General features: G+C 41.1%; 1 protein-coding gene across 8 annotated transcripts in view; it reads right to left on the bottom strand.

The window, feature by feature from the left end:
• The window catches only part of kctd17 (potassium channel tetramerization domain containing 17), a 44081-nt gene that overhangs the window by 20351 nt on the left and 9639 nt on the right, over positions 1-14091 (bottom strand). For 4 of the 8 annotated variants that reach the window (XM_047378020.1, XM_047378025.1, XM_047378023.1 and 1 more), the window contains exon 1: positions 10148-10626. In XM_047378020.1, coding sequence (XP_047233976.1) covers positions 10148-10513 — 366 coding nt within the window. In that variant the 5' untranslated portion in view covers positions 10514-10626. Of the gene's footprint in view, positions 1-10147; positions 10628-12528; positions 12646-12910; positions 13514-13871; positions 13979-14091 lie in introns of those variants that run through there. The other 4 variants (XM_047378017.1, XM_047378018.1, XM_047378026.1 and 1 more) reach the window with 2 other exon arrangements.

Genomic DNA, 14091 nt, shown 5'->3' with positions numbered 1-14091 from the left:
GATTATATCAGGCATTTTTAAAGGTTGCTACTATCAGAGTGTTGCATAACCCAGAGGCACCTAAATAGCTTTCCTTTTGGCAGAGGACCTCGCTGGTCAAAACAGGCGGCATGTTTGAAGACACTGAGCATCGGATTGATGTACTACTACTAATGGTGTGTCTGAGCCGGGTCAGAACAATCCATAAAACTAACCAAGCTGGACACGCAGAGGTAAGAATTACACAGACGGGCAGAAAAACTCAGGTGTTCTGCTGAAAGCTGAAATATATGATTCAATACGATGTTATTGTCAGAAGAAGTCTGAAGTTTGACTTGGATCTCAGACATCTATAAAATGTTCCATGTTTAGTTTCATGATTGATGTACAAAAGGCTTTTCTCTCAGGTTAACCTTATTAACATGGGATATAAACTGCACCTCCGGCCTGATGGTGACGTTCCTGATTCACAGCGGGGTCAGGGTTAGAGGTCATCTTATTAGCTTATCTCACAATATTATTATTATACAACCGTATTCATGCAACAGATAGACTTTTATGCCAGGTGGTATTACAGTACTGCAAAACACTCCCATGTTCGATGTGTTTTTGGTGTTTTATACAGCGATTATCGGTGTAAAGCGTGAACAAAGCAGGCGAACACATCCCCGGGGAGCTCCGACTCTGGTTGTGACAGCAGATGAGACCCACTTCTTCAATCCCTGCAATACTACGTTTAATTTTTGTCAAAACCTGAGATGTGAATCCAATTATGAATAATGACTCATCACTTCAATTCAAAGACTATGCAGCAGTTTGTAAGATAGAGATTTGTGAGGGAAGATTACAGATTACAATATCAGCAGATACCTGGGTATCAAACACCCTTGTAACTGAAATAAAGGGCAGAAAGACTACACCAGACAGACAGAGGGACGTCTGGAGGTAAAACGCAGACTTTTAGTCAAAGGATATAAACAGGATAACAGGATGTGACAAAACGAGGAGAAAGTGTGCAGAAATGCAACGTGTGGGATCGTTTGTGCTGAAAATCACTGTGATTATAGTGGAAGGTGTGTGTGACTGCAACACACACACTCACACTCCTAGCCAAGCATAGCTGCAGGACAGAGCGACGCCTCGTCAGCGTGACGTGACTTGACGGTGGAGGCATGAAAACATCAGAAGAATTCAGAGAATCTCTCAAACTCAAACCCAGTTCTGGCTCATTATTCTGGCCGGCCCGATTACTACCACGTATATTGGTGGGATGGTCAGAGATAGCTCCATCTTCAACATCACATCATCGATTCCTCTTGTCTTCTCTGTATGAAAGCTACATATATACATACAGTACATAGTTTAGCACCTCTTCTTCATATTTATCAATGCACGTTTTATAGCGGTATTATGACTATACAAATGCTCACACAGAGGCTCATAGAGGTCAAGTACTAGACCATAGTGAGGCACTTTGTGTGAAAACAACGCTCCCTGAATTTGTGTGGTTCTGACAACTTTTTGAAACCTAAAACTGGTTTTCTTTAGAGTTTTCATTTAAATATCCATAAATTTGGAGCCTTTTTGTCTAGTTAATCCATGTAAAATGGTTGATTCATCATGAGAACCTATAAACTACACTCAGGACAGATATAATTTGTTTAAATTATTGTCATAAAGACAGGATCTTCTTTGTTTTGGATCAGTCATCCCTGGTTCTGTACCGTAAAATATGCTTCCTTTTATTTTCATGCATATATGTCAACTCTTTTTTACATTCCAACAGTGAAATTTCATTCTGATTTGCACTTTGAACTACAAAAAATAGAATTTTATTCTATTCTATTTAAAATGAAACTTTAAGTCTTATATAGCCATAAATTAGTAAAGCTTTGCTCTAACGTTGGACAAACTTGTGCATAAGCTGTCGCAACATTTGGTTTTTCTCTCACAGTCATGATCAGTCCAAGATGCTCCCACAGGTTTATTGGAGCGACGCACCAACATCGGTATTGGCCCAATAAGTAAAACTGGATCAATATTAACAACCGATGTTGATTTCATTGGTTGTATTGGGAGGAGGGGGATATTTGTTTGGTCATGTAACAGTGATGGTGATGCACCACAGGATTGTGGGAAGTTTAACTGAAGCAGAGAAGCAGCGTCAGCGGTGTGGTTGAAAGGGTAGAGATATTTTTCATATTGGTGCATCCTTAGTTTATTGTCTTGTTCAAAGATAAACTGTTAAATGGTGCAGTTATGTTCTGCAAACATTATGTGTGAGCAAATATTGTTACAACCGTACCTTTAAAGCTATATAAGCACCATGGTGGGTTTGTCCATCTTTATATCATCAATTTTAAAACTAGACCTTTTGGTTTGGGTAGTTTTCAGAAAGCCTGACGTTCATCTGTTTCATGCTGTTAAGGAAACACTCTGCTTTTCCATACGTATCTGCACCACGTACAAGGAACCCTGCTGAAAACCAAAACTTTCAATCCAGCGACAGGACAAATTTAACGGCTGCAGAGCACAAAACATCTGCTTGGGAAAACACCACAGCAGACCAACGGCTTTATATCCCCAGCTTCAATCTGACAGCAACAAAGATTTACCTGGAAAAACAGAGCATTAATGAAACATATTGATGTTTTACCCTAAAGGCACCAAGTCTGCAACTTTCACTTAATCACTGCAACCAGTTTCCTGCAGCCACATATGACGAGAGTTGTGATGCAGATGATGAACGGTACACACCGTTATATTCAGACAGGGTTAGAGGGAGGCTTCATTTATCATCTGTGGATCACAGATGGTCTTCCTGACTCCTCTGCATTGGTGCTGACATGTCTGATGAAGGAGGCCTCCAAGCAGCTCCTCTCTGAGAAATAACAGACTCACTTTGCAGCTTTCATTCATTTACAACAATGAAATGATGGCACCTTAATGTCATTAAGGAAAAATCCTCAATCTTTTAATCATTTTCTGCTGTTATTTCATTTTTCATGCTGCATTGGGCAAGACAAATGTTGCATGATGAATAAGTGCAAAAAGAAAACAAGATATGAAAAAGCATCAAAACAATAAAATACATCCATGCTATTGATTTTACTTAACTTAACCTAACCGCCTGTCCCTAACCCAGACTGCTCTCTGACATCACAGAGGAAGAACTGTTGCTGATTGGCTGACATCCGGTTCCCTTTCCCTCATTGGCTGGTTAATATGACACGACTCCCAGGTTTCCCTAAAGTCTACTATTGATTGGTTGATCAATCCTGGTAGAAGTCCAAATCTTGCTGCAGGAGTGGTTGTCAGAACGGAACGCTTATGTCCAACAAAGAAACCGGACCCAACCAGTTCGGCAGCACCTGGGCCAGTGTTTGGAGCCACGGCCGCAGTAAATTGGATGCTACAATAATTTGCCTATTTTAGCTGAAGCTTGACCAGACTTTGCTTTGTGCTCCTGTCTCAGGTCTTCAGGAACTCTTTTGAACACATTTGCATTGATAACTCGGTTCTTTTGTGTGGAGACAGTGGAGAAAGGAGCCACATATCCCCGGTCCTGCTACAGATCGGGTCCGACCCCAACAAGCACCGTCCCTGTTTGTCCTGAACAGATCCTGAGGTGAGGTGAAGGTTGGCAGATAGTGAGGAACGCTGGAGGAGCTTTGTGGGGTTCTTCACGACTCAAATCTAGACATAGATCCTGCTTCTTCGTTTTAGGCTCAACGTAAAACACTGAATCATGTTTAAAGAAATATAAAATAGATAAAGTATGAGGATGACTGGAGGTTAATACCTACGGCTTGGTTTATTATTTATATACTTATTTATAGTGACTGGTAGTTGCTAAAAAATTAGAACCCTATTTTTTTCCTATTTCTGCTCTAAACACATTTATTAACCACAAAAAGTTAATATCAAATAAGTTAAAATAATTAAACAAATCAATAACGAAACAGTTCCATGTTTACTGTTACTCAACGTTGTTGAGGTTGAGCTTCTGCTACATATTTAGAAATATCATTTTTTATGTGCAAAACAAAGAAATGATGTATTTCACATTACATGTTCCAGCAGCATCGCAGGAATTATGGTAAGTTAGGAATGTCCCGATCTGATCCCAGGAACTGGATCAGGGTCCTAGTTAAAGTCCCAGTAACTGCCTGTGATTTAATGCTAGTCGCCAGCCAACTTCTTAAAGAAAATCATTGCTAAGTTTCATTTGCACGACTTTCAGTTCTTTTTTGTGTTGGTTTATAAAAAGAAATCTGGATTTTCCTCTTTCTAAGGATGCTCATAGTGGACCGGCCCTACGTTGGACAAATTCTGCACTACTTTGCAGAATTTGTGTCAAAAGAGAATGAATTTTCAAATGCATTTTATTTTTATAACAGTAAATATCATAAAATATCGCCTGTCCCTAACCCAGACTGCTCTCAGGTGATTAACTAGAACGATCAGCTATTTATGCGAGTCAAAAACGCCGCTAAAATAAATGATTAAAGCTAGGCGGGTTTTAGGTGATAAATCTGCTGCTTTCAAGACAAACAGAAAGGAGAGACCACAGGCTCCTGAACTGCATCTTCAAGGATTTATTTACTTTGATGAAGAGTTGGAAGATATCTGGGACAGAAAAAGTCCTGATCTGGACATCCCACCACTTTCTCCTGGGACCACTTTTAACTTCACCAATGTTACTGTTTAGCCTTACTGCACACTGGGTGGATGATCCCATAAATCAACGTAATTATGTTAAACAAACTGGGAATACACACGCATCTTACAAGGACCAGAACATGTAACGATGAAGGAAATATAAAAAGCAAACGATGTAGTTTCTCACCGTGCACGCTTCAGCTGCTTTTACAGAGACCCCTCTTAGCTAACCAACTGCTAAACATCCATAGCTGTTACCTGAATAATTTATGCAACAGGTAAGAAATAACAAGTCCACACAGACCTCAAGACCATCATTTATTCACCATGACTGTTCCCAGCCAGCGCCTCATGTTTAGACATCAGTACAGATGGGACGATACCAGTTGAGACTGGTGCTGGAATTCATTCTTTCACTGAAATAAAACATAAATTAGCAGATCAATCAAGACTTCGTTGCTTTGCAGCCCAGATTTTAAGAATCCAACTATGTTGCATCACCATAAATGTATTTATGTGGTCGCTGTAAGCAACCAGCAACATGCGCCTTCTGCAGCCTCTAACGGGTTGTCTTCCAGGATTGTCCTGGATTTAGTTTCATCCATCTTCCAATCATCTCAGCCCATCTCTCCTGTACCAAACTGCAAACAATGAATTTATTGTTGCCGCTCTTCTTTAACGACCAGATTAGAGGAGTCCATGATTAACAGTCAGCTCCCATTGAGCTGTAAATCTCTGCAGTTTAACCGTCTCCCTGCCCAGTCTGCTGTGGTCCGTGGGCTTCATGATGCAGTTTGTTTTCTAATGTTCTCCAACAAACCTCTGAGGCCTTCAGAGAATAGATTGGATAACACACAGCTAGACTATATTTAAACTACGTTATTTGGAGATATGAGAGTAAAGGGGGCCAAATGAAAGCTCAGGCCACACTTTTCAGATAATTTTTTTAAACAAATAATCTGAACAATCATGTGAAGTTTGTGGCTGTAAGATGAAACTGTTTCTTTACATCGAAATTCGCCTTTTTAGCTGCATTTTCATCTTATCTGGATATAATTCATCACTGAAGGAACCTCTGTGTGGCCATTATCTGCAGAGCTGTAATGTTCAGTCAGATGATGAGCTGATATGACCCATTTAGCTAGAAGCATGAACTGGAAATATGTTCTTGGTTACTAATATTAACTGTTTGGGTGTGCTAGCTGCTAAGAGGAATAAACTGCTCAGCTGGTGAGTGTTTGTTCTAAAAAGCCTGAACAAAATGCATGTTTCTCCTCAGAGAAAACACTAAATTCATTATAATTCCTAAATATGGACCTCTTTTACTTCAAGCTGGTTCATGCATCCACTCTCAGCTATCTGTATCCCAACTAACTCAATGTAGTCATGGTTCATTTAGAAGCTAATTCAATTCAGTTTATTTATAAAGCGCCAATTCACAACACATGTCGTCTCAAGGTTCTTCACAACAGTCAGGTTCATACATTCCTATTAATCGTAATCATTGAACAGTTCAGTCAGAATCAGTTATTTATTCAAATTGGATAAAAAGTTTTTCTATCTAAGGAAACCCAGCAGATTGCATCCAGTCAGTGACTTGCAGCATTCACTCCTCCTGGATGAGCATGTAGAGACAGTGGACAGTCACTGGTGTTGACTTTGCAGCAATCCCTCATACTGAGCATGCATGTAGCGACAGTGGAGAGGAAAAACTCCCTTTTAACAGGAAGAAACCTCCAGCAGAACCAGAACCAGGCTCAGTGTGAGCGGCCATCTGCCACGACCGACTGGAGGTTTGAGAGAACTAATGCTGGTAATACAATAGATTTCAGTAAGAACACAGATTTGATCAACTAAACTTTGTTTCAGGCTACAGGAGTTCAGGTCTTGTTCCTCCAGGAGTAAAGTCTTGTTCTTCAGCTGAAGAACCTGAGCAGAACCATAAATCATTGGAATAAGAGCATCATAGTTCAGGTTTGGGTCAATCGACAGCCTCCTTCTGGCACCTTTATGAGACTAGATGTGGTTTTCTATATAAACGGAAAATGCTTTGCAACCATCCTGCCTGCTGCTATGAACCAAAGCCTCATTAGATCATGTTTAAGAGAACATCTCCCTGATAGAGCCAGCTGAACTTTGGCTACAGCTAAAAATCAAACATTAAGAAAAAACAACATGATTAAAAACTAGATTATCTCGTGACGCGCAGCCAGAGAGAGAACGGATGAGCAGAGGACAAGAATAAAACAGGATAGGAAAGATTCTATTATTATATTGAATCCCATCAAGGTAAAAATATAATAAAAATAATAAATAAGAGTAAATGAGAGATGCTACAGTAAGGGTCGATTTACAATGTAAGAATAAAGATTAAAATGCTGGACAGTTACTAGAAAAAGTAAACCCAGATTGAAAGAAATGCTCTACTGACCAGGATCATTTTCTAGGTTTCTACTCTAAGTGATCATTTAAAAAAATGTGTTTGAATATGTAGAGTATGGAAAACTGTGCAGATAACAACAGGAATATAAACAACTTACTGAGTGTGTTGGGAGCAGGGACGCTTATAAAAGGACTGAATGAGGTTGTAGCTGCAGAACATATCTCCATGTTTGCATGACGCCGTTTTGCTTCGTCTTCACAAGGAACTGGTTTCAGCTCAGGGGTGACGGTCATGTGGGACTTTTCTTTCCACACCTGTTGGTGCTGCAGTAGGAAAGTCTCCACAGACTAAGACTAGCTGCTTGTTCCTGGTTCAGTTTCTTTCCATCTCCAAGTCTAAATAAATGGGATTAGCCCAGATCTCCATCCACGACCACAACAAGCTCAAAATAGTTGTGCAAGTTTGTACAAATGTTCTGACTGATCTTTTTCAATGAAGATAAAAGCTACAATTGGCCTAAATTTCATGCACTCTTATTGTGAATTAGCATCTCAGCTGATATCACCTAACCCAGCTGTGGAGATGAAGAGCAGGGAGAGTCCATCTGCATGTTGCTCTACAGGCATGCAGAGCATGAATGAATGGCATTGTAGTCTACACGATATTACATCAAAGCCATTATTTATCAAATTAAAATCACGCATGTTGGTGACTGGAATGCAATTTATTATGCATCCCCACATCATGATGCTGCCCCCGCCATGTTTCGCCAAGCTTTCCACCACACGGCATTTTGCAAGCAGGCCAAATAAATAAAACTTCTGACCAAGTCCTAGTCCAAGTAAATTATTTTTAATGCAGTTATAGCAAAGATTAGAAATCTCATGATGATAACCTTGAAAACCCACCTTACAGATTATCATCTGTGAATAAAATGACACCCTGAAACGTTTATATCGGCAGTGATTGAACACAGCAGCTTGACAAGGAAGCAGAATAGACAACATAACCTCCACCGCAGCAGGTGATGTCCTCAGGGTTTCTTTCCACTATAATTTAGCAATGTCAACAGAAAGCAAACTTCTCTAAGTGGACGATAACAACTCTGGCTCCAAGTTGGAGACAGCAGACTGAACCTTTAACCCTGCCTAGCTGTAAATCCCCCCAATGCTGCATGGGTTTAAGATGCTCTTTGGTTTGTGTTTGTTTAGAGATCTTTACAAAATTTCGCCAATTATCTTATTTCCTGCTGTGCTACCTAAAGCTGTACTACATTGCATCTATAATATCTCCAGCCATCAATATTCCCAACATTGTTAAATGATCCGACTCTACAGAAGCAGGTTTTCACCAGAATGTCTCATCACAGAGAGGGCTGCACCAGAGAGGCTTCCTTCTGCGTGCCAAACATCCATATCAAAGGCTGCAGCATAAAGGAAATCTGCATCATTTATGAGACTCTTCAGTCCTTACAGCGTGCTCGGTTAGCATGTGACTAGCAGAAGCATAATAGGTTTCCCTCTCTGTGTCCCCATAAGATGCCAGGTGTACAGCTACCAACTGAGCAACTCCCTGCAGAAAAGGCAGCACATGTTCATCCATCTGAGTCGAGCTACTTTCACACCACAGTCCGAAGCGCACACACACACACAGAAGAGAGAAAGGGAGTGCACATACAGTATATTAGCTCACCATCAGCCTGCAAAACACCCACCATGGAGATGCAGCTGAGAATTTCTGAGGCAGTGCTGCAGCAAAATGTCTACCTAAACAAGCAATCCTTTCAAGGCTTTACAAGCAGCTTAGGAGATAATAATACAGCATTAACAGATCTGATTTCATTATATTTAGGAGTCAACAGCAAGTCACACCACATCCACATGTTATGTATGAAGCTAACAGCTAGACTTGTGTGTAAAAATCACAGAACAGATTTCAGGAAACACATGGATGCCTAATTCTACCAGTAGACTCCACCATGCATGTACCTGGAGGTACCCAAGTCCAGACCTGGAGATCTACTATCAGCCAACCCACCTGAACCAAATGAATGAATCCTTACCAGGCCTCTGCAGAGCTGACTGCTGATGAAGGAATTCAGCCATTTCATTCAGGTGTGTTGGAGAAGAGATGCATCCAAATGTTGAAGGATAGTAGCTCTGAGGACTGGACTTAGGCACCCCTGGTCTATACCATCACAACCATTCCAGTCAACCAGAGGGAGGAACTAAAGCTGCTGTATGCTGGATATGTTATACAGGTCTAAATGTGAGGAAATGAAGGGGATCTTGAGGAACATCAAGCCCTGTCATGTTTTCATTTTTATCCAATCAGATGCAAACAAATAGGAATATGAAACCGTTCACAATGTGATCTTTGTCATCAACGCCATCTCCTTCAGCTTTGGGTCCTTGGAAAAATTATTTTTACTCAGGCTTCATTGGATTCAAACTCTGGCTCAAACATACAAGTCGACTCAAATCCAACTGGAAACCTTCGTAATTATGTTAAAATCTGTCAAAAGTTGCTCTTCCACCATAATCTTGACCAATAACAGCTGATCAGCTCTATTTTTGTGTCTCCCAGTGAAGTCATCCACCCAAATAAATACCAGTGAATAAGCTGGGGGCTTTTTTCTTTTAGGGCACTTTTAAGAAACTTCATATTATATAAAATCCAGACCCTGCTGTGTTTCTACTGTCAGTCTACATCTGTTGGTGAGAAAGAAATACACCACAGGATTGTATCTTTAAACTGAGTTGTGCAAACTGGTAACCTGTAATCTTAAATCGGGTTTATTAACTATAAGTTAACTATTTGTGAGGTAACAATGGTTTTAGAAACAGGTGGAAAACATGCATCGTAGTGTTTCTGCCTGAACTCAGCTGATAGATACTTGGTGCAACACTTCACGGCCAACGACAAGCACTCTGTAAAAGATTCAGTCCATTTAGTCATTTCAAGAATGGAAATGTCCTACAGGACATGATCACCTCACCTCTGCCACCTTTAAAGGAGGTCATTGACCTTTCTATGCATGTTCTCTCCCCAACTCCCTCTTATTACATGAAACTATTGTGTCCCGTTGCTCCCCAAGGTCTAATGTTTCCTGCCCGGACTCACCGTGTCAGAGTGCAGGTCCTGCTGCTGGCACAGCCGGTACAGGAACGAAGTTTGCTCCTTGAGCAGGGTCTGCCGCGTTGTGAGGAACACCGTTCCGCCGACGTTCAGTCGGACCCACTTGCTGTTGTTCCCCCCGTTGGGGTTGATGACCGAGCCGTTTCCGATGCTCTGCGACGCCGTCCCGCCGGGTTCGGAGGCTGCTACGGCGGTGGCGGAGGTCGCGCTCTCCCCACCCACCGCCTCTGTGTCTTTGTTGTTATTGTTGTTGTTGTTATTGTTGTTGTGGTGGTGCTGGGTGGCGCCGAGGAGCGTGGACGGCGACGCGACGTCCGCCGGTGCCCGCGGGTCTTCTGCGGTCGTTGCCATTTGTGGGAAACCCCGAGACACACGACGTTAAGACGAACAACCCGGACTGCTGGCTCCGCTTCTTCTATCCGCCAAGGCAGAGCAGGCTCCGCCCCCGAGCTCCACCGAAGGCGAATATTCTGCATCCGGAACGCTCTTTCAAAATAAGAGCTACACTGACACATTTCCGGTCTCATGCCTTGATGGCATCCAAAAAACGAAAGTCATATTCAATAAATGAGAATGTTATTGAAAAGTTCGTATATTTCAGTAACTTCGCCACTAAATGAAAACCTTAAATAGATTAATTACACACAGACTGACAATGTCCGTTGATTCGCTTACAGCTACTGAAAACACAACATTTAAGATTAAAATATGACATCAGACATACCCCCAAAATGTAATCTGTAATGTAGTGAAAGGCAATTTTACAAAATATTCCCTCGGGAAGTAGTTTGGGGTGTGAATACAAATGTACATGACAATTTTCATTTCTTTTTGTGAAAAAATGTTGGCAAGCATGGATAACATTACTTCAGTCCCACAATTATGCTCTGCTTTGTTTTGGTCTGTTAGGTAAAATACCAATAAAATACACTGAAGTTTGTGGTTGTAACATAAAAAATTGTTAAAGGGTTTACATACTTTTGTTAGGCACTGTAAAAGAGGGACAGTAAGGTTCAGTTAAATTTAATTTATGTAACTGAATTTGCAAGCAGAGAGTTTGGTTAAAACCTAATATTATGTACACATCCAGGAGTCCATGGAGACATAGGAATACCATAATAAAATCAGTTGTGTAGTCTTTATTTCTAATAATATCAAAATGCTGGAGACACACACGACAAACAGCCATGCACACACACATTTCTGTCACGGTTCTGTCACGGTTTACTTGGAATTGGACCTCAGAATGCAGACGAGCAGGCAGCGTGATGGTAAGTGCAACAGATTTAATAACAAAAAAAACTCACTCACTACAGGAGGCAGGAACAAACCAAACAGGCAGGCAAGACAGGCATGGCATGATCGAAAAATAAGACATGAGCATGAGAGTGAAAGCTGTTTCCGCCATGACTAACTGAACAGGTGTGAATATATAGCGTGAAAACCAGGTGGAGCAAGGGGACAGATTAACTTGGACAGGTGAACCGAATAAACTTAATTGACAGAACAAAACGTGGCTGCGGCAAAAACAGAGACTCTAATAAACAAACTAGAAAAACATGAAGCTAAAGCATAACCAGATCCGAAAAACCAAACTTGACAAAACATGAACAAGACGACAAAACAAAAGCATGACCAGGAAAATAAACAGAAACATGATTCAAAACTTGAACAGTGAAAAACATAAGGAAAAACCCCGAAACCAAAAACCAAACAACCCTACATCATGACACATTTCTATTTCAGTCCAACCCAGACCTCTACAAAAAATTAAATGTAACAACTGTTTTGCTGCCAAAATGGCTTTATAAGCCTTTCCAGACTGATAGATGTTAATGACTTGGTTTCACACCTATTCTTTAATTTGTTTAGATCACATGTTGCTTTTTGAGATCTTTCATGTGGTCAGACAGGTTCTATTTAAGTGATTTCATGGTGCTATGTGTCTTGCAGAAATCGGACCTGATTATAGATGGTGAACCTGAACCATTGGGGTTAATCACAGTTAATTCATGATTTAGCAAAGAGGGATATTCTTTTTTTTCACACTGGTCTAGGCTGTTTTGGAAAGCTTTTGTTCCTTACTAAATAAAATCATCATTGAAAAACTGCTTTTTATGCTTCATGATGTGAAATATGCAAGTATGATTACAAAGCAAACACACTGAGGTAATTCAAATCTGAAAAGATTATTCCTTAGTTGTTTGCAGGGTGATTTGGGCCTTAGGAGGAGGTTCACATGGATCCAGGGATTTCTGAGCTCGGCGGGAGCAGAGTGTGAGTCGCTTATTCCATTGTGGCTAAAAATCCAGGAGTTACCACTAATCTCCAGGTAATTTAAAGTAGACGGATGGACAAGCACGTACGATGGACTAAGTTGAGTCTGAGGACCATCCCTGAAGAAGTTTCAGGTAGGTTGTAGAGAGGAAGGCTGAAGAAGGGATCTGTGACACTCCGATAGAAACAGGGGGAGGCACTGTAACCTACAGAAAAACAGAAGTACCTGGGAATTACTTAAAGTACAGCAACGAGGAGCTCTTGATTAACAAAGCAGTTGGAGTCGGTTCATGCTGGTCCTGATGGTCAGATTAACATCAGATGGGTAGTAACTAGTTACATTTACAGTAACGTTTTGAAGAAATATGTAGCAGTAATTTCACTACACTGTACGTTTTACTTGTAGTTGATTAAAATATACTGAAGTAATGTTACTTTTAATCAAGAAGAGTGTTTGGCTCCCGTACCAACCTGTGTGTGGATAACTGCAGAAGAGCAGTCCAGAACCTCGAGGAGATCAGCAGCACAGGAAGGAAGGTGAGGGCAGGAGAGAGAAGAATACAGACACAACCAAGATCGGATCAGGACAAAACATTGAGTTTTTAAACTCGATATCATCATTCACCCCTGACAGCTGGATTAAAACCTCTTCCTTTGTAGAGATTCTGCTGAGGCAAATGGCCAATGTGTTTTAGGAGGGTATAATCATTTCTTAATAATCATTTATACAAAAACAACTTCAGTCCCTGAAATGCCACAGAAGTGAGAACTCCTCCCGATAAAATAAAAATAACAAAACCTAGAACTTTTTTTTTTTAACCAATTTAATGAAAAAAGCTCAACAACAGCATCTAATTATAGTTAACTCAGTAATAACAGGTAGAGGAGCAGCAGTTATCAGGGCCTGCGCAGTGTGGGCTTCATGGTGACGAAAGGAAACGTGTAAGTGTCTGGGAGACCCTGATGAGCCGTGAGGTTGAAGGACTGCCATGAGAACGGACGCAGGCCCCCCTGCGTTGTGGGGCCATTTATAGTCTCAGCAGAGAGCTGTAGAGCCATCTGGTAGTCCGACACCTGCAGGAAAGAAAGGTCTGTTGTTATTAGAGTCCAAATGAGTCAAATCTGCTACAGAAAGCTTCATTTAAATCATCCAGTCTGCAGAAGATAATCTGTTGTGACAGCTCACACTGGCCTGCTGACATGATTTACTGCGTGCTCACGCTGCATAGACCTTTACTCTGCTGTAATGCAGTGTCAGCACAACAGCACATCTGTGAGGGGACAAAAGTGTCCCTGAACCTGTTGAGACATCTACATTCATCTTGTCAGCCACAGCTCTCAGACAAGTTTATCACAGCTGCAGACTCTCATCTTGATGCATTTAAATTCATAAACAGTGTGTTTCGGCCATTATTCAAAGATGTGCTCTGACCTTGGTGTCATAGCATCCTCCTGGGCATGGCCTCCTTGTTCTCAGGTCATTACGGCAACAGATGGTTTTACATGGATGGCCCTTGGAGTAGGGATCTCTTTTATAGTCTAAAACAGAACCAGTATGGGTTTTAGTGATCCTGCTTATAGTCAGAAGGGAAATATACTGAGCTTTCTGTCTAATCTTATACTCTAGTACCAAGCCGGACCTGCCTTTTACC

Source organism: Girardinichthys multiradiatus, chromosome 10 (assembly GCF_021462225.1).
Source record: "Girardinichthys multiradiatus isolate DD_20200921_A chromosome 10, DD_fGirMul_XY1, whole genome shotgun sequence".
In the NCBI taxonomy this organism is placed as follows: domain Eukaryota; kingdom Metazoa; phylum Chordata; class Actinopteri; order Cyprinodontiformes; family Goodeidae; genus Girardinichthys; species Girardinichthys multiradiatus.
Note: the sequence above shows the minus strand (reverse complement) of the source record. Positions and strands in the feature narration are given on the sequence as shown.